General features: G+C 45.0%; 1 protein-coding gene across 1 annotated transcript in view; it reads right to left on the bottom strand.

Annotated features, from left to right (window-relative positions):
- LOC135054982 (dorsalin-1-like) overlaps positions 1 to 15,673 on the bottom strand; it is a 262,982-nt gene extending 247,309 nt beyond the window's left edge. The window contains exon 1 of the mRNA XM_063958512.1: positions 15,339 to 15,673. Within this exon, the coding sequence (XP_063814582.1) occupies positions 15,339 to 15,654 (316 nt within the window). The 5' untranslated portion in view covers positions 15,655 to 15,673. The remainder of the gene's footprint in view (positions 1 to 15,338) is intronic.
- Positions 15,674 to 24,649: the final 8,976 nt, after the last annotated feature.

Genomic DNA, 24,649 nt, shown 5'->3' with positions numbered 1-24,649 from the left:
TGACTGAAATGACGGGTTGGTTTGGACCCCCACCAAAAAAGAAGCAATTAATCTCTCCTTGCACAAACTGGCTCTACAGAGGCAAGATGTCCACCTCATCATCATCCTCCGATATATCACCGTGTACATCCCCCTCCTCACAGATTATCAATTCGTCCCCACTGGAATCCACCATCTCAGCTCCCTGTGTACTTTGTGGAGGCAATTGCTGCTGGTCAATGTCTCCACGGAGGAATTGATTATAATTCATTTTAATGAACATCATCTTCTCCACATTTTCTGGATGTAACCTCGTACGCCAATTGCTGACAAGGTGAGCGGCGGCACTAAACACTCTTTCGGAGTACACACTTGTGGGAGGACAACTTAGGTAGAATAAAGCCAGTTTGTGCAAGGGCCTCCAAATTGCCTCTTTTTCCTGCCAGTATAAGTACGGACTGTGTGACGTGCCTACTTGGATGCGGTCACTCATATAATCCTCCACCATTCTTTCAATGTTGAGAGAATCATATGCAGTGACAGTAGACGACATGTCCGTAATCGTTGTCAGGTCCTTCAGTCCGGACCAGATGTCAGCATCAGCAGTCGCTCCAGACTGCCCTGCATCACCGCCAGCGGGTGGGCTCGGAATTCTGAGCCTTTTCCTCGCACCCCCAGTTGCGGGAGAATGTGAAGGAGGAGATGTTGACAGGTCGCGTTCCGCTTGACTTGACAATTTTCTCACCAGCAGGTCTTTCAACCCCAGCAGACTTGTGTCTGCCGGAAAGAGAGATCCAAGGTAGGCTTTAAATCTAGGATCGAGCACGGTGGCCAAAATGTAGTGCTCTGATTTCAACAGATTGACCACCCGTGAATCCTTGTTAAGCGAATTAAGGGCTCCATCCACAAGTCCCACATGCCTAGCGGAATCGCTCCGTGTTAGCTCCTCCTTCAATGTCTCCAGCTTCTTCTGCAAAAGCCTGATGAGGGGAATGACCTGACTCAGGCTGGCAGTGTCTGAACTGACTTCACGTGTGGCAAGTTCAAAGGGCATCAGAACCTTGCACAACGTTGAAATCATTCTCCACTGCGCTTGAGACAGGTGCATTCCACCTCCTATATCATGCTCAATTGTATAGGCTTGAATGGCCTTTTGCTGCTCCTCCAACCTCTGAAGCATATAGAGGGTTGAATTCCACCTCGTTACCACTTCTTGCTTCAGATGATGGCAGGGCAGGTTCAGTAGTTTTTGGTGGTGCTCCAGTCTTCTGTACGTGGTGCCTGTACGCCGAAAGTGTCCCGCAATTCTTCTGGCCACCGACAGCATCTCTTGCACGCCCCTGTCGTTTTTTAAATAATTCTGCACCACCAAATTCAAGGTATGTGCAAAACATGGGACGTGCTGGAATTTGCCCATATTTAATGCACACACAATATTGCTGGCGTTGTCCGATGCCACAAATCCACAGGAGACTCCAATTGGGGTAAGCCATTCCGCGATGATCTTCCTCAGTTGCCGTAAGAGGTTTTCAGCTGTGTGCGTATTCTGGAAACCGGTGATACAAAGCGTAGCCTGCCTAGGAAAGAGTTGGCGTTTGCGAGATGCTGCTACTGGTGCCGCCGCTGCTGTTCTTGCGGCGGGAGTCCATACATCTACCCAGTGGGCTGTCACAGTCATATAGTCCTGACCCTGCCCTGCTCCACTTGTCCACATGTCCGTGGTTAAGTGGACATTGGGTACAGCTGCATTTTTTAGGACACTGGTGACTCTTTTTCTGAGGTCTGTGTACATTTTCGGTATCGCCTGCCTAGAGAAATGGAACCTAGATGGTATTTGGTACCGGGGACACAGTACCTCCAACAAGTCTCTAGTTGGCTCTGCAGTAATGATGGATACCGGAACCACGTTTCTCACCACCCAGGATGCCAAGGCCTCAGTTATCCGCTTTGCAGTAGGATGACTGCTGTGATATTTCATCTTCCTCGCAAAGGACTGTTGGACAGTCAATTGCTTGGTGGAAGTAGTAAAAGTGGTCTTACGACTTCCCCTCTGGGATGACCATCGACTCCCAGCAGCAACAACAGCAGCGCCAGCAGCAGTAGGCGTTACACGCAAGGATGCATCGGAGGAATCCCAGGCAGGAGAGGAATCATCAGAATTGCCAGTGACATGGCCTGCAGGACTATTGGCATTCCTGGGGAAGGAGGAAATTGACACTGAGGGAGTTGGTGGGGTGGTTTGCGTGAGCTTGGTTACAAGAGGAAGGGATTTACTGGTCAGTGGACTGCTTCCGCTGTCACCCAAAGTTTTTGAACTTGTCACTGACTTATTATGAATGCGCTGCAGGTGACGTATAAGGGAGGATGTTCCGAGGTGGTTAACGTCCTTACCCCTACTTATTACAGCTTGACAAAGGCAACACACGGCTTGACACCTGTTGTCCGCATTTCTGATGAAATACTTCCACACCGAAGAGCTGATTTTTTTGGTATTTTCACCAGGCATGTCAGTGGCCATATTCCTCCCACGGACAACAGGTGTCTCCCCGGGTGCCTGACTTAAACAAACCACCTCACCATCAGAATCCTCCTGGTCAATTTCCTCCCCAGCGCCAGCAACACCCATATCCTCCTCATCCTGGTGTACTTCAACACTGACATCTTCAATCTGACTATCAGGAACTGGACTGCGGGTGCTCCTTCCAGCACTTGCAGGGGGCGTGCAAATGGTGGAAGGCGCATGCTCTTCACGTCCAGTGTTGGGAAGGTCAGGCATCGCAACCGACACAATTGGAGTCGGACTCTCCTTGTGGATTTGGGATTTCGAAGAACGCACAGTTCTTTGCGGTGCTACTGCTTTTGCCAGCTTGAGTCTTTTCATTTTTCTAGCGAGAGGCTGAGTGCTTCCATCCTCATGTGAAGCTGAACCACTAGCCATGAACATAGGCCAGGGCCTCAGCCGTTCCTTGCCACTCCGTGTGGTAAATGGCATATTGGCAAGTTTACGCTTCTCCTCCGACAATTTTATTTTAGGTTTTGGAGTCCTTTTTTTACTGATATTTGGTGTTTTGGATTTGACATGCTCTGTACTATGACATTGGGCATCGGCCTTGGCAGACGACGTTGCTGGCATTTCATCGTCTCGGCCATGACTAGTGGCAGCAGCTTCAGCACGAGGTGGAAGTGGATCTTGATCTTTCCCTAATTTTGGAACCTCAACATTTTTGTTCTCCATATTTTAATAGGCACAACTAAAAGGCACCTCAGGTAAACAATGGAGATGGATGGATACTAGTATACTTATGGATGGACTGCCGAGTGCCGACACAGAGGTAGCTACAGCCGTGGACTAACGTACTGTGTCTGCTGCTAATATAGACTGGATGATAATGATATGAAATCAATATATATATGTATGTATATATAATATCACTAGTACTGCAGCCGGACAGGTAGATAATATATTTATTAGGTAATGATGACTGATGACGGACCTGCTGGACACTGTCAGCTCAGCAGCACCGCAGACTGCTACAGTAAGCTACTATACTATAGTAGTATGTACAAAGAAGAAAGAAAAAAAAAAACCACGAGTAGGTGGTATACAATTATGGATGGACTGCCGAGTGCCGACACAGAGGTAGCTACAGCCGTGGACTACCGTACTGTGTCTGCTGCTAATATAGACTGGATGATAATGATATGAAATCAATATATATATGTATGTATATATAATATCACTAGTACTGCAGCCGGACAGGTAGATAATATATTTATTAGGTAATGATGACTGATGACGGACCTGCTGGACACTGTCTGCTCAGCAGCACCGCAGACTGCTACAGTAAGCTACTATACTATAGTAGTATGTACAAAGAAGAAAGAAAAAAAAAACCACGGGTAGGTGGTATACAATTATGGATGGACTGCCGAGTGCCGACACAGAGGTAGCTACAGCCGTGGACTAACGTACTGTGTCTGCTGCTAATATAGACTGGATGATAATGATATGAAATCAATATATATATGTATGTATATATAATATCACTAGTACTGCAGCCGGACAGGTAGATAATATATTTATTAGGTAATGATGACTGATGACGGACCTGCTGGACACTTTCAGCTCAGCAGCACCGCAGACTGCTACAGTAAGCTACTATACTATAGTAGTATGTTCAAAGAAGAAAGAAAGAAAAAAAACCACGGGTAGGTGGTATACAATTATGGATGGACTGCCGAGTGCCGACACAGAGGTAGCTACAGCCGTGGACTACCGTACTGTGTCTGCTGCTAATATAGACTGGATGATAATGATATGAAATCAATATATATATGTATGTATATATAATATCACTAGTACTGCAGCCGGACAGGTAGATAATATATTTATTAGGTAATGATGACTGATGACGGACCTGCTGGACACTGTCAGCTCAGCAGCACCGCAGACTGCTACAGTAAGCTACTATACTATAGTAGTATGTACAAAGAAGAAAGAAAAAAAAACCACGGGTAGGTGGTATACAATTATGGATGGACTGCCGAGTGCCGACACAGAGGTAGCTACAGCCGTGGACTAACGTACTGTGTCTGCTGCTAATATAGACTGGATGATAATGATATGAAATCAATATATATATGTATGTATATATAATATCACTAGTACTGCAGCCGGACAGGTAGATAATATATTTATTAGGTAATGATGACTGATGACGGACCTGCTGGACACTGTCAGCTCAGCAGCACCGCAGACTGCTACAGTAAGCTACTATACTATAGTAGTATGTACAAAGAAGAAAGAAAAAAAAAAACCACGGGTAGGTGGTATACAATTATGGATGGACTGCCGAGTGCCGACACAGAGGTAGCTACAGCCGTGGACTAACGTACTGTGTCTGCTGCTAATATAGACTGGATGATAATGATATGAAATCAATATATATATGTATGTATATATAATATCACTAGTACTGCAGCCGGACAGGTAGATAATATATTTATTAGGTAATGATGACTGATGACGGACCTGCTGGACACTGTCAGCTCAGCAGCACCGCAGACTGCTACAGTAAGCTACTATACTATAGTAGTATACTATGTACAAAGAAGAAAGAAAAAAAAAAAACCACGGGTAGGTGGTATACAATTATGGATGGACTGCCGAGTGCCGACACAGAGGTAGCTACAGCCGTGGACTAACGTACTGTGTCTGCTGCTAATATAGAGTCTAGACTGGATGATAAATTATTGATAATGAGATGAAATCAATATAATATCACTAGTACTGCAGCCGGACAGGTACTATATATATTTATTATGTAATGACTGATGACGGACCTGCTGGACACTGTCAGGTCAGCAGCACCGCAGACTGCTACAGTAAGCTACTATAGTAGTATGTATAAAGAAGAATGAAAAAAAAAAAAACCACGGGTAGGTGGTATACAATATTATATATATATATATATATATATATATATATATTATATACAATTATATATATATATATATATATATATTAAACTGGTGGTGATTGATTATTAAACTGGTGGTCAGGTCACTCTTGTTGCAACTTGCAACTAGTACTCCGAGTCCTAAGCAGACAATCACAAAATATATTATTATACTGGTGGTCAGTGTGGTCACAGCAATGGCAGTGTGGCACTGACTCTGGCAGCAAAAGTGTGCACTGTACGTTATATGTACTCCTGAGTCCTGCTCTCAGACTCTAACTGCTCCCCACTGTCAGTGTCTCCCCCACAAGTCAGATAATACAATACACTTACAGTCACACTATCTAATCTATATCACTTCAGCAAGTAGTATAGTAGTATAGTAGTACTCCTCCTAATAATGCTCCCCAAAATTACTACTACTGTGTCTCTCTCGTCTCTACTGTGTCTCTCTCTTCTCTAAACGGAGAGGACGCCAGCCACGTCCTCTCCCTATGACTCTCAATGCACGTGTGAAAATGGCGGCGACGCGCGGCTCCTTATATAGAATCCGAGTCTCGCGATAGAATCCGAGCCTCGCGAGAATCCGACAGCGGGATGATGACGTTCGGGCGCGCTCGGGTTAACCGAGCAAGGCGGGAAGATCCGAGTCGCTCGGACCTGTGAAAAAAAACATGAAGTTCGGGCGGGTTCGGATTCAGAGGAACCGAACCCGCTCATCTCTAATCGCTATGCACCGATCCCCGTTGCTGCAGTCCGTTGCACCTGCTTATTGTTGTGCATGCGCAGTTCGGACCTGATCGTAGGCTGTGAGAAAACGCAGCCTATCGATCAGGTCTGAATTACCTCCTTTATCTCCGTGCACTTTATCCATCCAAGGATACAGGGGTACAGGGGAAACCACCGGTGGTCCCTGCTGCCAGCCCCCCCCCCCCCCCCCCACCCTCCAGGGATCAGGTTCCAGACTGTCCTGTTACTAATCTAGTACATTATGCACTACAGTATTCTCTGTATATTTATTTAGGGGACCAACACTTGCAAAATGGTTAGGCAAACCAATGTGGTGGCTGGGCATACCCCCTCTAGAGAGTGGCCACACCCCTAAACGTGGGCCCCTACTACTGCATTCCCCCGGTGGGCCCTACATGCCCCAGTCCGACACTGCAGAACACTACCAAGCACTCATCTTCAATGTGCATTACTGCTTAGGTACTAATGTACAAAATGGATAGCCTCAAACTCTTCACAAAATTACTACGTTGCGGAAGATCCCAGTTATGGACAAGATTGACCAAGCTAGATTTATTTACTATAACATTTGAGAGAACAAATTTTAACATTTGAAAGAAAAGAAAAACACAAAGTTAGAATTTTCAAATATAAACCAAGAAAGTAAAATACATTTCACCAACCATTCAGTTTCACATTTCTGTTTATACTATTCCCTACCCGACCCATTGCACACGGGTCTAGTATGGTATGCCGGTGTTCGGGCTCCCGGCGACCAGCATACCGGCGCTGGAATCCCAACCACTGGCATACCGACAGCGGGGTGAGTGCAAATGAGCCCCTTGCGGGCTCGCTGCGCTCGCCACGCTGCGTACACCGTGGTGCGCTATGCGCGCCACGCTATCTATTCTCCCTCCAGGAGGGTCGTGGACCCCCCAAGAGGGAGAAGAAGTGTCAGTATGCCGACGGTCAGGATTCCGCCGCTGGTATGCTGACACTGATATCACTCCCCCATATTTAAGACCATGACTTAAAGGGAACTGACATCAATCAACATTTGGATTTCCTGTTGCAGAAAAGTGAGTAAAAGAATGATGTAAAGCCTTTTGATAGGTATAATCCCATCATTGTACTTCAGGGGAGGCAATTACGAGACCGCCTGTCGGGATCCCGGCGGTCACTATGCCGAAGTCGGAATCCGGACAGGCGGTGAAATGCCACCACCGGAATACTGGCGCCACAGGCTTATCTCCGAGCGCAGCAAGCTACTGTGCTCACAGCGCGGCGTGCGCAGCGAGCCCGCAAGGTGCTTTCTAGCACTCGCCCTGCTGCTGGCATTCTGGTGGCCGGGATCATGACAGCTGCCGCACTTCAGGCTTATTACTTACTTCCGCTCAGTGACACAACAGCTTTGCATACATTAATGTGAAATAGTTGGTTTACTTGCTGCTCAAGGGAAATATGAGCACTGTTGGCTCTATATATCATCCAGTGATAACCCTATTATTCTCGTTAGCACAGGTTAGTGTAATATATCAAAAGAGGATCTGCTAAGAAATCAATTATATCTAATTTGCTTATGAGTTATTCTTGTTTCCCCATACTCAGGTACCCTCTGGGAAGGGGCAGCACGCTCCGTGCATAGGGGGCATGGTGGCCCGCACGGGGGCTGTGCGGGGAACATAGTGGCACAATAGCATCAGTGTGGCTCCACCGCCAGAAACACAGTACTGAGAAAACAGGCATTGCATAGCAGGGGACACGGCTACGATGATGTGCCTCATCTTGAATCGTGTCATCGGGCCCCTCAGACCAACCACTTATGCTATGTAAGTGGGAGGGGCCGCGGGGGGGGGGGGGAGCAGCTGGCAGGGAGTGTGAGCGAGTGGAGGAGGGTGCGGAAGACTTGCCCACCTTTGCAGGATCGCCAACTCATTTTTAGGAGCCTCTGGCCGTTCTGGGATAGTAGGCAATTACGTCAGGTACACAGACTTACTGGCCGTCTGGCACCTTTGGCAAATGCCAGAAGGGCCGATGGACTCATGGGCCAATCAACCTTAAAAGCCCAGCCGAGCAGTTCCACCCTCCGACGCTATGCTCAGCTGCCTGGTAACAGAGAGATGGGACGTGCTGTTGTGAGGCTAGGCACCCGTGATTCGCAGCACACCCGTGACTCCCAGCATCCTTCTATAATACAGAGGGGGCAACACGCCCATGTGAGATGTGGTCACACCTCTTTCATGTGCCCCTGCTCAGGTATTAAATAGCATTAAGTTTAACTTACCCCTATTTTAGTTCCAGTGAGAACACCATCTATAGATAGTATTGCCAATAAAGTCCTCATTATAAGCAATGGGGACCCAACAAAGTTTTTATGGGTAAAGCAAATCTTTTCTGGTTTTAATTACCACCATGGCCCTAAACCTGTGCTTGCATAATTTTCCTCTGGGTGCTCCAGTTTCCTCTCACAATCCAAAAATACAGTATACTGGTAGATTAATTGGCTCCCAACAAAAAATAACCCTAGTGTGTAAGCGTGTGCATGTACATGTGTTTAGAGAAGACTGGATAGGCCAGGTGGTTAAACGGCTATGTTTCTATGATTGAAACATGTGCATTATCATCCTAGCAATCCCTGCAGCACCTTCACTAGATGTCCAATTTTACTGTAAGTTAAATGTCAGAATCTATCTGCCCCAATATGAATGTACCGAAAAAATTAACAAATAACAGTGGGGGTTCAAAAGAAAATAAATAAATGTTGCATTTACATAATTAGTAAAACAAATCAAGTATAAAAATCTCATATTATTATCAATATTATCTATATAATAATTGTGCGGTGTGCCCCCTCCAACAGTTCCCACTTCAGTGACGGAGATGTAACTGACCACCAAGAGCAGAGAGGAAGTCTGTTGCGCTGGCAATGGGGATAATTATAGTGGGGCCACAGCAATGCGGTGTTTACAAGTTATTAGTAATATTGGGACTGATTTAGAGATGGATGCAGTGAGCAATTCTGCTGCATCTTTGGACACAAAAGCAATGCTCAGATATGCTAACGCCGCAATAGGCGCCGGTAGGAAATAATGCCTCCTTCATCCAGTACAGATCTGAGTGCTCCATCCAATGAAGCAGCCTCGCATCACTATCACAAGTCACGATGTTTGCAGTCCTCGGCCATCTGTGTAAGTTGTAGCTTACTCTGATGGTCCACCGGAACTGCTCAGCAGGGGGCCAGGAAGTCTGAAGAAGCAGAGCCTGGACTTGGCAAGGCTACAAAACACGGGTGACCCACCCCACTTTGTGGAATGATCCCCAGCGCTGCTCCACCCTAAAGCTACATCCTGTCAGTCATACTGTGGCTAAGGGGGACTGTGAGCAATCTCGTAAATGGAGAGCAGCGCATGCACAGTACAGTATCTTTGACAGAGGACCATTATTATGGATTTGGAATTAGCTACAGTGCTCCATAGAACAGAACAGGTAGTTGCTAAACAGAGATATAACAGGCAATAAAACACAACTGCAGGTGTGAAAACAATGGGTAGGGAGTGAGCTTACAGTGATGTCACAGTTGACACTAGATGAATGAATGTAGGATATATTTTGAGGGTGTAACAGTATGATTTGTGTAGGTGGGAGTAAGATACATTCTAATATAGAGGTGGCTTTTAAGAGAGTGCTTAACCCTTTGACTGTGGTAGAGTTTGATGATCGCATACAGGGCTGTCTTAACAGCATTTTAGTCCCTGAGAAAAGCAATGTATCCATCAATTCACGAGAATACATAAAATAAATCATAACTTACAGCTCCTGGGACCTGCATCGTTTCTCCACATGCAGTTAATGGTTGTCAGCACTCTGATTGCTGGATAGCTCCAACCATCCACCAATCAGCATGCTGGCAGATATTCACTGTGTGGCTGCAGCCTGGGAGGCAGGCAGAGAATGCTGAGTGACTGTTCTGATTGTGTGAAATTCACATTCACAGTGGACGAGCAGCATTCTCTACGTGGCTCCCAAGAAGCTCCAGAGACACCAGCCCACAGGACAGATGCCCCCTGGCCCAGCCCACCCCTACTTGAATGCCCCTAGGATCTTGAGGCAAAGGGCATACTGTGTGCCCACTGTGCCCATACATTAAGATGGCCCTGATCACATGGGCCTGATTCAGAATGACACACTGCCATGACCGATTTGGCGTCTTTTGGTGTAGTCATGTCTGCATCTTTATGCTAATGCTAGTATTAGCTATTCCCTTGGTGGTACTAAAACAGGGGTAATTCCACTTAGAGCGTCTAAAGACATTGTTATACAATTTGGTGTATCTTTAGACACTACCATCGATCGAACCATAGAACCTTGCACTGACCCGAATGGAGATGCAGATTTTCTGTCAGAGTATGGCCTTCAATGTGAGCAATTAAGCGTCTCTGTACTCCCATAACATGGCCATAAGACTAACTATTTGTTTGCATCTGAATAGTCATCTCCCAGTCACTGCTCAGGAATGTTGAGCATATTTCCAGTACCTTTCTGATACCATGCATCTCAATAGCAATTATGCCTCTGTGCATACTGTACACACAGTTGGGCAGATGTATTAAGCCTGGAGAAGGGATAAAGCAGTGATAAAGAAGTGATAAGTGGAAGGTGATAACGCACCAGCCAGTCAGCTCCTAACTGTCATTTTTCAAATCTGTAATGACTGGCTGGTGCGTTATCACCTTGCGCTTATCACTGCTTTATCCCTTCTCCAGGTTACTACATCTGCCCCGGTGTTTGCTACAGAAGTATTTAGGTATATTCACACCATCAACTCTTTGGGTGGAATTCAAATGTTTGAAAAGTCGGTTAGGAGCCTGTGTTTCCTGGCTATTATATAGGAAAAAACAGACTCCCAACTGACTTTTCAAACATTTGAATCTCCCCCTTTGAATATCAGCATTGCATGTGACACAGCATTAGACCCTGTGTGGTAGGGAATTTCATACGTAGGTAGCAGGAGATGCTGGAGATGGGAATGAGAGGTGTTTATCAGAGGTGATGCAGTGGCCAGAGTAATGTAATATGATGTGATAGAGAGATTTTGAGCTGAGGTTTGAGCTGTAGGAAGATGTGTTGTCGTTTCAATTGAATCTACAGAATATGGGGAACCAGTGTAAAGATTGTTAGAGTGGTGTAGCAGATGTGGAATGGTGGGAGAGGAAGATCAGTCTTGGTGCTGCCTTTAAGATATATTGAATCAGGGAGAGATGAGTGAGGTGAATGAGCTTTGGTTGTATCTTGAGTAAGAAAAGTATGTATTTAATCAGTATTGCAAAGGTGGTGACAATAGGGCTGGGAAAGAGACTGGATGTGAGGAGTAAATCACGTGCGAAACTAAGGGGTCTATTTCCCAAGTCTTGCATGGCGATACAGTGGACAGAGATAAAGTACCAGCCAATCAGCTCCTGTCATTTTTCAAATACAGCCTGTGACATGGCAGTTATGAGCTGATTGGCTGGTACTTTATCTCCATCTAAGGCTTAGTAAATAGACCCCTTGGTCATCTGTGAAACTAAGCACGTCTGAGAGACTGAGGAATCAGATGGTGAGGGAGAAGTGAGGCTCAGTGGTGGCTCTGGGAAGAGGGCAGATTATGAGATCTGTTTTGGATATATTGAGAGATAGGCAGTTGGTTATAAAGTACAAGATACTGTAGTTTAGATGGGCAGAGGCCAGGGAAAGGATGGTACAGTAAATTTGCGTTTCGTCAGGTACTTCTGAAGTCTGAATGAGTGAATTAGCTCACCAAGAAAAGAAATGTACAGTGACAAAAACTAGAGGTTTCAATGACAGAACCTTGTGGGCCTACAGCAGGTAGTGGGAAGGATTAGAGGTGTTCTAGATCTAGTGACAGATATTGATACATTTTCAGGGCCTGCATTGACACTAATGATAAATAGGCCCTATAGTACCTTACTGGTTTACGTTCAAATCAAATGGTTATGGGGCTGCACATGTGCACAATCGGTCTTATGATCGCAATCACAATCCTGTAAGTCGCAGCATGTTGGGGGGCAAAGATTGGGTGGCAATTTGCACCGTTCATCAAAATGGGGGAGGGGGGTCACCCCAGTTTTTTAGTCGTGATGGGTTTGACGCAGACTTACTTGGCCCGAGATCCAACAACCAGCCTGGGTACGCCTCAGCTTACATAGGCTGTATGGTGCCTTAAGACATCAGGAATTGCGACCGATGGTTGCGATGGCCACAATGATGATCCGAGGCTACATTTGGATCACAGACGCTTCCTGCTGCTTTCCGAGTTTTAAGTACATGGAATTGCACAACAGCTTTCTTGCAGCTGTGCAGTTCCTTACAAACATGAATTAGGCCCTGTATTACACACTTATTTAATGTTTGCAATGCTTTTGAGTCAGGAGGGATAATCATGAGTTGGGGCTGAAGTAAAGCATAAATTACTTAAATTTGTCCAGCACATTCTTGACCCCCAAAAATTCTAGGCCTACGTCTGTGTGCTGATTTAGGCCCTCATTCCGAGTCGTTCGCTCGGTATTTTTCATCGCATCGCAATGAAAATCCGCTTAGTACGCATGCGCAATATTCGCACTGCGACTGCGCCAAGTAATTTAACAATGAAGATAGTATTTTTACTCACGGCTTTTTCATCGCTCCGGCGATCGTAATGTGATTGACAGGAAATGGGTGTTACTGGGCGGAAACACGGCGTTTTATGGGCGTGTGGATGAAAACGCTACCGTTTCCGGAAAAAACGCAGGAGTGGCTGGAGAAACGGGGGAGTGTCTGAGCGAACGCTGGGTGTGTTTGTGACGTCAAACCAGGAACGACAAGCACTGAACTGATCGCACAGGCAGAGTAAGGTTGAAGTTACTCAGAAACAGCAAAGTAGTTTGTAATCGCAATATTGCGAATACATCGGTCGCAATTTTAAGAAGCTAAGATACACTCCCAGTAGGCGTAGGCTTAGCGTGTGTAACTCTGCTAAATTCGCCTTGCGACCGATCAACTCGGAATGAGGGCCTTAATACTTGTGCCTCCTTACACTTGAAGAAGCAGAATGGGGGGTGGGAAGGAAGGTGCAAATGCAGACCGACTACAGTAAGGGCGCAAATGCAAACAGAGGCAGTTGCCCTCAGAGATACTTATTCGCTGGTCAGTGACTATAAATTGCAAATAACTCATGGAGTGTGTGATAATAAATATGGTTGCCACCACTAATTAACAACTTCTCATTGGAAGATTGCAGGTTTACCTCTGATGTTATTAGTTGCTGAATGACATTTTTTTTTTTTGCTGTATTTTACAATTAATATTTTGATTCTTTAATGCATACAGTACATAAAATGGAAGATTATTATAGAGTGTTTATTTTCTATTTAAATCAAACCTAACAGTAAATGTGTTTTCTGTTTATGGACTGGATGGCTGTCTAAAACTCAGCATATATATGTACGTACAGCCATATCCTGGACATGTGACTTATATGCATCATGGTCTATATTATATATAATGCATGGATATCTGTGTTGCAAGTTGGGTGGGGGTCAGTTTAACATTCCTGACCATAACATCTTGTCTCAGCTCTGACCATTATCAAACACATATATTTGTAAGAAGACAAGAAATAATTGATCCTTTGAAGACAACGCAAACTTTTATCTAGTGTTGTTGTTTATTTTTTGTGCTCTACTTTGGAACAACTGAAATGTCATGAGGTAAGTCTAAAGCCCCGTACACACGGGGAAGATGTGTGCTGAGCGATCTATCAGTGACCACTCAGCACACATTTCTCCCCCCCCTCAGCACAGTGCAACGTGTGCTAAGCGAGGAGGGGGGTGGGGGGGAGGAGGCTCATTTCACCAAGCGCAATGTGTGCTGAGCGAGGGGCGCTCATTTCACCCAGCGGTGAAATGAGCGATGTTACTAGATTTGGCATGCATGTCAAATCTAGAGCTGGCGATAGCAACGCGCGGGACCGTGCATCGCTGTCGCCGGCACCCTCCACACAGAGAGAGCCCTGCTTAATTTCTAAGCAATCTAGTAAGATTGCTTAGAATTTAAGCATGGATATCCCCATGATGTGAGAGCCCCCCACCCCCCTCCCCTTAAACCTGATGGGGATTATGCATCCTAAAACTTCATTAACAATGTTAACTATACAGTCATACTGTAGAGGGGGTACAAACGGGGAAATGTGTGCAAGGGATCTATCACAAACCGCTCAGCACACATCTCTCCCCCCACTCAGCACATAGCGCAATGTGTGCTGAGCAGGGGAGGGGGAGGGGGGGGGGTTCTCGCTTCACACAGCGGTGAAGTGAGCGACCTGACTAGATTGTGCCTGCAATCTAGTGTCAGAGATAGCAAAGTGCGGGGCCACGCATTGCTTTCGCTATGGGGCATACACACGGAGCGGTGTATGCTTCTTTTCTAAATAATCTAGTCAGATTACTTAGAAATTAAGAAAAAAATCGCTCTGTGTGTACCCCCTATGTGTCATTTTATCTATTATGTTATATAATTAATTAGTGCTCTGAAACTTCCACTTTAAAAAAGAATTTGGCTTATGGCTAGGAACAACTGCAACATAAAGATCAGTAAAATGTTTATATGTATACCTATGACCCTGACAATTTCTAGGCATTGTGACAAATATGATAAATAATAATTTTAAAGTTAAAATGTATTTATCCTTACATCACATTTTTTACATTTTTCTTTTAATATAATATTGAGTTCTAAAAAAGAAATCATATTTATAGTTAAACAGACATACTGTATAATGAGTATCTAATTTAGATACTTATACAATAGCTGCAACAGTACTTTCTAGGTGGGATATGTATGAGAGCTTGGCGAGAGATGAAGTGGAGAGAGATAAAATACCAACCAATCAGCTCCTGTCATTTTTCAAACACAGCTTGTAAAGTAACAGCAGCTAATTGGTTGGTACTTTGGGGCAGATGTACTAAGCCTGGAGAAGTGATAAAACAGTGATAAGTGAATACACATTATAATGTTCAGTGCCTAATTGCACTCATACTGTGTTAGTAGTGGAAGTTGTTGTTATTTCTTATGTACTGTACATTTGTAACTGCAAGTACACATTTATTATACAAACAATAATGTTCAGTGTCCTACCTTGAGCGTTAAAACTGCGTATTACATTGGACATTGGGAAGGACGATCTGTCGTCTGCATATTGGTTATACAGATCAATCATATACTGAGGGAGCTTCATGGCGGGTTTCTCCGTGAGTAACACTGCAGATAAGTTCAGACTCTGGATAAGTTCCTCTTTCATCCTTCCCGTCAAGGAGTCCAGAACCTGTTCTGCTTCTTCTTCATAATTCTGTGCAAAGTCTTTTTGCTTCCAATCCGGCAAAGGTTTGGTAAGAGCGAGCCTGGCTAGGAAAACAAACAGAGTACAAGACAATGGTATTCCGGAGTACCACATTGCTATTTATTTTCCTAGAGCTGCCTATGGAACAACACGAAGATAGAAGATATTCTTGTAAGCGCTGTGGATAAATTTGGCAGGAATAAGCAAGCAGGGGCTCTCCTTTGAGGTTTTTTTTAAGCGACTAGCCTGTCAGTTATGAACCAGACCAAAATATTCACTGCCTCTTATCTAGGTCTTGGATTGCAATGTATCATCTCAGCTTATCACATGGAAGTCCTTAGTTAATGATGATTCTGTAAACATGGTAAGCTTGTGTAGGGCTTGAAGGGAGGGCCCTCCATATATTGTACAGATGGGGATACTGCTTAATTAACTGTTCTGAGGAAATATGCACATTCTTGATTTGTGAAATTCCCAAAACATTATTTACTCCCCACCCCCACCCAAAAAAAAAAAACATAACACAGCCTGACTTTAATTTTGTTAGAAAGGATAGTGTCCAGATAGAAACACATAGGACTATTTATGATGGCTAGAAGCTTTGCACCTCCATTGACACTCTTCATTTAGATATGTGCTATGTCCAAACATGTGCATTCAGTCATCTTACATTTTTGCCAAGGTGAGATAAGATTCTCTTAAGGCCCGTACACACTAGGCGATGTAGTAAGCGATATCGCTCATTTTTACCATCCTGAGTGATATCTCTTACTCTATCGCCCAGTGTGTATGTGGCGGTGCGGTATAGTGCCTGCTGCCATGCAATTGTAGATACACTACTTACCAGGCGCCGCCCCCTCTCCTTCAGGTCACGGAACCTTCCACGGACCTGAAACTGCACTTGGACCCAGACGCGGCGATCCCCTTCCAGGTGTAGATGACGGCCGAACTAGAAAGGAACGTTAACCAATTAAGGAGTATCAACTCTTCTTCCACCGGAAAAGAGGATACTCCAGGGGTGGCGGTGACCTTCACCGGTTGGGTAAAAGGTCATCGCAGGTACAAAGCCTCAGCCACCCAATTTTCACACACTCGCACTCTCGCACGTGGTGTGACTCTGGGGTTCTCACGTCCATGAGCAAACCCCTAGTCCAGTGCACAGGGGAGGGGGAAGGGGGGGGGGGGACAAACAGACACAGAGCACTACTCACTTCTGACACACTGGTCACCTTGATTGGAGTGGATCTCTGCTTCTGTAGAGGAAAGAAGAGCAGCCTCCCTTACTGTAGGCCTATCTAACTCATCAGCTAACAACTAACTTCCACCTAACTTCACCTGCCAAACAATACAACAAATACAACTGGGACTCTACTGTTTCTAACTCTGACTGACAGAGGTCACACCATCAATGTACAACCACAATGCAACAAATCAGAATTGAATAATACCAGCTTCACTCACAGGTTAACAGGCAATATGGGTGATTCCCCTTTCATGCGGGCGCGAATAGGGTTCTCTGTAGTGGACAGCCGTCCACTCCAGGTTAACGGGAAGTTGAGGCGTGTGGGACGGGTCCATTACTCCACAGCCCCTCCAATCCCTAATAGTGTTCACAGCGCGGGTACCAGCCAATCCCTCACACCCAGCCAGATGCAAATTCCCAGGAAGCTGCCACACAAGCCCACTCCCTGAGGAACCTCATCTGGGCTGGGCCCTGTGCACTGCAACCCTTTTCCCTGATCCTTCAATGGATTGACTCACTCACTGGCAACGATTTACACACACCCAACTGGGCTTGTCCCTATTAAGATTCAGGTTTCAAGCCTATATAACCAGTCGGGGCACAGGCCGGTGGCCTGGAGTCGGGGCACAGGCAGGTGGCCTGGAGTTTGGGCACAGGCCGGTGGCCCTTGGGTTGGGGCACAGGCCGGTGGCCTGGACGAAGGGGCACAGGCCGGTGGCCTGGACGAAGGGGCACAGGCCAGAGGCCTGGAGGCAGTGGCACAGGCTGGGGGCCTGGAGGCAGAGACACAGGCCGGAGGGGCCTGACTACAGTGGCACAGGCTGGAGGGGCCTGACTACAGTGGCACTACAGTGGCACAGGCTGGAGGGGCCTGACTATGAGTATAATTCCAAGTTGATCGCAGCAGGAATTTTGTTAGCAGTTGGCCAAAACCATGTGCACTGCAGGGGAGGCAGATTTAACATGTGCAGAGAGAGTTAGATTTGGGTGGGGTGTGTTCAATCTGCAATCTAATTTGCAGTGTAAAAATAAAGCAGCCAGTATTTACCCTGCACAGAAACAATATAACCCACCCATATCTAACTCTTTCTGCACATGTTATATCTGCCTCCCCTGCAGTGCACATGGTTTTGCCCAACTGCTAACAAAATTCCTGCTGCGATCAACTTGGAATTACCCCCTATGTCCACAGGCCTAGCGCTTGAACCCTAGTGCTCTAGGGAGGATTGAGGTAGGGATGAACCTCACTGAAGCCTCACCTGGTCAAGAGGTCCTCTTCCGCCGCTGACCTGTCCTGGACATCTTCCTTCTTGTTGCCAGCATCTTCCGGCCTCTTCAGCGGCCACCGGAGCTTCCTGCCACGGCCGCCATCTTCTTCTGTACCCACGGTGATTCTTCTTCCAGCCGGAGTCTTCACCGCTCTTCCGCGTGGCCTCTCCTCTCCTTGCGGGGCCTATGACATGGCAAGCACAAATTGGCTGTAAGAAAAAAGCTTTTTTAGGAACTTCCATTTTAATATAAGTAAAACTCCCCACTCCTTTTAGATTGTATGCTCTATATGGCACAATATGAACAAAAAAATTCTCCAAAAATAATTAGAGATGAGCGGATTCGGTTCCCTGAGAACCGAACCCCCCCGAACTTCACAACCCGAGCCCGAATTCGAGTCAGGCTCGGGTTTTCCCGCTGACTCGGAAACCAGAATGAGGCAAAACGTCATCATCCCGCTCTCGGATTCTTGCGGGGTTTGGATTCCATATAAGAAGCCGTGCGTCGCCGCCATTTTCACTCCGGCATTGGAGAGTGTAGCGAGAGGACATGTCTCCGTCCTCAGTGTCCTGCATCAGTACAGTGGTAATATCTTGTGTTGCATCAGTCCAGTCACAGTGGTGGTGTCCTCTGCTGCCATATGTCCAGTGCTACTGTATAAGTCCAGTCCGGCGGTGCTGTGTTGTGCTGCATCAGTCTAGTGGTGGTGTATTGTAAATTTCTAATTATTTCTAAATAAACATTTAAAATGCCAGCGTTAATATATGCTGCGGACGTATGGTGCATATTATTACCATATACGATAAAAGTGCACTGTACGTCACAAACACTCCATCCCTTAAGAGAAAGCAAGCACACGCACACATTGTAAGCTGAGGTCCAATGCTCAGAGATGTATATATTTGATATATTTGATATTAAAAGGGCATGCATACAATATAACACATGTACAGTATATATATATATATATATATATATATATAGTTACAATTACACAAGACATAAGGATTAGATACAGCCAGCATACTTCACCCTGTCCCTCAATGCACCATCCTCTCCTATGAATCTGCACCAACAGCAAATGAACAGAGCTTCCTGGGTGAGGTGAAATACCTATATACTGTGTATTGGGGGAAATACATGACTGGGACTGAGCCTTCTGTTATTTATCCAGGGGAGGGAGATCTCTCATTCATGATGTGTTATTGGTCAGTTCATATGCAAGCAACATCCAGCTTGATGATAAAATCCTAGGGGTTAGCCACTGGTTTCTTTCTGCACACATGCTGTCTTTGTTCTAATAAGAGTGACTTTAGATTTCATACATTTAATCATAACTAATCGTTGCAATGTGCTACAATATACCCACATCTGTAAAATTAACACACTCAAACCCATCTGTTTGGAGTTTGTTTGTGGTGTGTATGTAATATTTTTGACTTCGACAGTCCACCCTTTGACAGTAGACAATAACTGTCATAACTGTCACACTAAACATAATTACAAAAAAAAATATTTCAAACACACAACCGGTGACCTAGGCACACGTATGTATTCATTTTGCAAATCAGACATTGACTATATTTGGGGAAGACAGGGAGGAGGACGAGACATCCTCTAGATTCACTCGGCGGTCACGGGACCACTGGTTGGGTGTGGGACGACATTCAACCTGTAGAGTATGCTGGGACAGTGCTATGGCCTATGATGTCTGATTTGAACGAATGTTGCACACATACATGTACCTACGTCTTTGCACACTGATGTTCAGATTCGATAGAGGTTTTGCTGGGTAAATGGAGAAAACAAACAAATCGTGAAAGAGACATATAAAATTTTCATGGTATGTATTCCTAACACTCCCTGAACATTGTTTCCAATTCTGGAACATATGCTAGGTCTATTTCATCACTGAACAAGGGTTATTATTTCAGGTAGTGTCATTTCTAGATAACATAAACCTTCCTAGTTCGGGGAGAGTAATTCATAAACTTTTCTTCCACATATATTAATGAGCTCTTTATCTGCTATGTGTGAATAGCCATTGTCTGATTGTTCCTGATTACCTCCCAATTTCCTGATTTCCTGAAATTGGTGAGATTTAAACATACCAGGGATTTATCTATGGTACTGGTGGATCTTAAGACTAGGGGGTCTAGTTACATTATATTCCATGTCCACCTGTCTCCCCCCCCCCATCTTTCCGTGTTATTCAAGTACCTCAGCTAACTCTAAAGAATATGGCACTAATCCTTCATTATTTGGTCTTAGAGGTACCTGTGAGCACATCCAACATTCCGTTTGGTTTAAGACTTTACCCACTAGTGAGTGGTAATCACTCAAAGGATGTCTGTCAAATGCTGCCTTATTGCTAGACTGACATCTCTGGATGCACTCATCTTCAATTATAGGTCACAATAACTACAAAATACAGTATTCCTCAGACAATAGCCTATCACGTTACCTCCGAACTCCGTAACTACTAGACCTTTGATTTTCTCTGGCTTTAAACAAAGTGATAGGCTGACCCTGGGATTCTATAAAGACATCACTCATTTCTCTAGAACCAGTTCCAGTCCCACACTCGACTCCTCATGAAAACCTCACAAAAATAGAATGTCCTGACAAAAAAAAATGTTTCTCAATGGGAAAAAAAGATAGAACAAAACAAATCTTGCGTATAGCACATCCGTTACTATGACTGGTCTTTCTGTAATCCTTTAGTACGCTCAGGTAGTGTTCAACAGTGCCGCCTCTCAGTCTTCACGAAACAGACTCTCGGGTGATAGTTCTGCGATCTCACTCCCTTTATGAGTTCCTTCCGGACTACCGACTTTCTTGCAATGGGAATCGTGGACCCAAGTCTCACTTTCGGCTACTTTCACTGGGATCGTGCTGTCAACAAAACTTGGTATGGTCCTTCCCACCTGTCTATTAGGCAACCTGAGCGTAAGAACAATCACACAGTCTCTTGGTTCACAATGAAGACAGTTAGTAGTTGGCATATCAGGAATCAACAATTTCAAATTATTTTATTAAGTTCTCAAATGCTGGCTCATCTCGATAATGTACTGTACTGTCACCTCATTGGTGTATTTCTGATCATGGTGCGGATCGATTATGACATGAGGTTTTCTTCCCAAAATTTTTTTTTCAAAGAGTGTGATTCGTTAAGTGGGGATCTGGGAGTGGTTCCGATGCTACATAACACTAGTGGCAGTGTCTATGACCACAATAGTCCAGTTGCAAGCTATCACTTTGCTCCTACTCCTAAGGATACCATATCTACACACAAATTTCTGCACAATTTCCTTTGTGGTAAACACAGCAGTGTTTGTGGCGACAGGAAATGCCTCTACCCAGTTTGAGAAAACATCATTGCACACCAATATATATTTCAAATTCCTACAGGGTGTTAACTGTATGAAGTTAATTTGTATTACCTGGAAAGGTCAGTCTGCAGGAGGAGTATGGGATGGCTCTGTTGGTACTACCTTACCAAATGTTCTTCCTCGTGCAAGTAAGACAGGTCATTGCTCTCCTGCTTGCCTGAGAAGAGAACCCTGGTGCACGCCAGCTAGCTCTTACCAATTTGCACATACCTTCCTTACCCTAGGTGAGTCAGACCATGTGCCACCTCAGCTAGGCCTGTTAGATACATCCTGGGGGCCACTGGCTTACCTTGTCCATCTCTCCAGAGTCCTGAGGACTCCTGACCATATCCCTTCGCCTTCCAGATCTCCTTTTCCTGCAGGGTACACAAATTTGCATCTCAATTTAATTGTTGTGTGTTTGCAATGTAGAGTACCATGAGCATCACTCAAATAAAAGAAAAAACATCTCTAGAGGGAAAAAAAGAAAAGGGAAAGAAAAAATATATAATTTCTGCGTTCACCAGCGGGCTGTCACTTATGTCTGGTCTTGTAGTAAAGGTCTGATTCAGATATTCCATACCATAATGCATATCAGTGTCTTTACAAAATTTCCCTTCACCAGTATTCTCATCCTCCACCCTTTGTGCATTACAAGGCACACTGCAGTAATATACTGGTGTCATCGTGCTGATGAGACATACCGGGTTCGGGCAGAACTCTGAAGGACCAATTCGGCATGTGGTGTATGAACTGTCAAATCATGTACCAGTACTAAGTCCTAGGTATTTGACCCTTGTCCTACACAACTGTAGTTTGTCCCTTGAGACCTGGGCCAAAATTTACTAAAAAATCGAGTTTGTCCGATTTGTGTTTTTTTTTTCTAAGTCCCAACACGGGAATTCACTAAGCACAAATCTCGGCAATGTTTGGACTATTCGTAATGGTTTGAATGACAAAGTTCAGAAATACGAATGAATAGACCATCGGTCAAACGCGGCATTTATTTCCTACAACACGGGTATTCACTATTCATTCGTATTTGGGTGTTAGTCTCTGAGTGCTCAAGTGCGGGTGTATTTTTTTGCGATTCGTTAAAAAAAGCAGCAAAAAAATAGACCTGCTTTTTCCAGGCGAGTTTGGATAATCATGCACGGATCAGTGAGATCTGTGCATGGTTATCTATGGGAAAGGGTCTGTTTACTGTAAAAACGTGGAAAAGAATTGCGTGGGGTCCCCCCTCCTAAGCCAAACCAGCCTCGGGCTCTTTGAGCCGGTCCTGGTTGAAAAAATATGAGGGAAAAATTGACAGGGGTTCCCCCATATTTGAACAACCAGCACCGGGCTCTGTGCTGATTCATTTGAGTCATCCCTGGCAGATACGAAACAGTTTCTGTTTTGTCTCTTCCAGACAGGACACCAGGGGGTATATTTACTAATATTCGTGTTTTTGCTGTTTTTAAGGGTGTTTGAACTCGAATGGTATCGGGTGCATTTTACTGCAACTTTTTGAATCCTGATACGGTCATTTACTAATCTGTCGAGTTTGTGACATTCGTCTTTTCCGATGTCGATGTGATTCGTAATGTCAGGCAGTGTTTTACGGGAGTGATGAGTAAAACACTGCCTGACAAAACACAAGGAATCCCGGCCGAATCTGTGAGATCCGTGCAGGGCTTCATTGTGCACCTTAAAAAAAATATTTAAAGTGTTAAAATTAAAAAAAAAAAATTTGCATGGGGTCCCCCCTCCTAAGCAAAACCAGCCTCGGGCTCTTTGAGCCGGTCCTGGTTGCAAAAATATGGGGAAAAAATTGACAGGGGTTCCCCCATATTTGAACAACCAGCACCGGGCTCTGCGCCTGGTCCTGGTGCCAAAAATACGGGGGACAAAAAGCGTAGGGGTCCACCGTATTTTTAACACCAGCTCCACTAGTCAGAGAGATAATGCCACAGCCGGGGGACACTTTTATATAGGTCCCTGCGGCCCTGGCATTAAATCACTAACTAGTCACCCCTGGCTGGGGTACCCTGGAGGAGTGGGGACCCCTTACATCAAGGTTTCCCCCCCTCCAGCCACCCAAGGGCCAGGGGTGAAGTCGGAAGCTGTCCCCCCCATCCAAGGGCTGCGGATGGGGGGCTGATAGCCATGTGTAAAAAAAAGAATATTGTTTTTTGTAGCAGTACTACAAGTCCCAGCAAGCCTCCCTTCGCAAGCTGGTACTTGGAGAACCACAAGTACCAGCATGCGGGGGGGGGGACTTTCTTGATTTTTTTATTTTATGTTTGAATGGCTCCATACTTACCAGTTCCACTGGTCTCAGCCACTTCCCGTGCAGGCTACAGCTCCTCTTTTACCGGTTGGTTGGATACTACTCCTCTGAGTGCATGAGAAATGGCTGAAACCAGTCAGGTCACCTTCTCCTCCTAAATAAAACTTTGACATTCATTAGTACATATATAGGTTACATTTATATTTTTCATATTTTTATTTTTATTTTTTTCTATAGTTTGTATGCTGGCTGTAACTGCTTCCACATCCACATATGGCAGTGTACTTGCCATATTTATTGTTGCTACGAGTTAAAACAGTTATTATGTTTTCGTTCTTGTCTTATATGACTTTGGTTAAACATACTACCTGCAATACCTCAGGATCAAAACCACCAATCACTGGAAATGATATTCCACCATTAATACGTACTCAATCATTACAAAAAGCCTCTGTGTGTGGACCATATTTCCCACACATAATATACGAGCGGACCCTCTTGGCCTCTGCTCCTCAACCTGAACCCTGGCTCCTGAACGCCTCTCACATGCCCATTTGGCTCCCATTGTGGGCTTTTTTCATAACACACGAAATGGCCCACACGAGACGATGGTGAAAAGTCCTTTGAGCGCTCTTCACCAGCTCCTTCTCCGCTGGACAGTACCACGACTCACTCATTTAGTGATTTCCCGCGTACCCAGTGAGGATCCCTACCAGACCCATGCACTGGAAGAATGGAGCATTAACAGAATTAATACCCCACCTTTTCAGTGGAGGTTGAAAGCCTGTTGGAATGTTTCCTGAGAGAGAGTCAGCAAAACTTCCTTTTCTTTACACAAATCACGTCTGCGTATGTTATCACAGCGTGTATGATGACACAGTTGCGCAAAATAATGCAAATGGTATCATGTTGCACCATGTATCTCACAAACAGACGTTCTGTCCAATCGCACAG

The sequence above is a fragment of the Pseudophryne corroboree genome, chromosome 3 (genome assembly GCF_028390025.1).
Source record: "Pseudophryne corroboree isolate aPseCor3 chromosome 3, aPseCor3.hap2, whole genome shotgun sequence".
NCBI classification, from domain to species: domain Eukaryota; kingdom Metazoa; phylum Chordata; class Amphibia; order Anura; family Myobatrachidae; genus Pseudophryne; species Pseudophryne corroboree.
The sequence above is the reverse complement of the archived record's forward strand: the minus strand, read 5'-3'. Positions and strand labels throughout refer to the sequence as shown.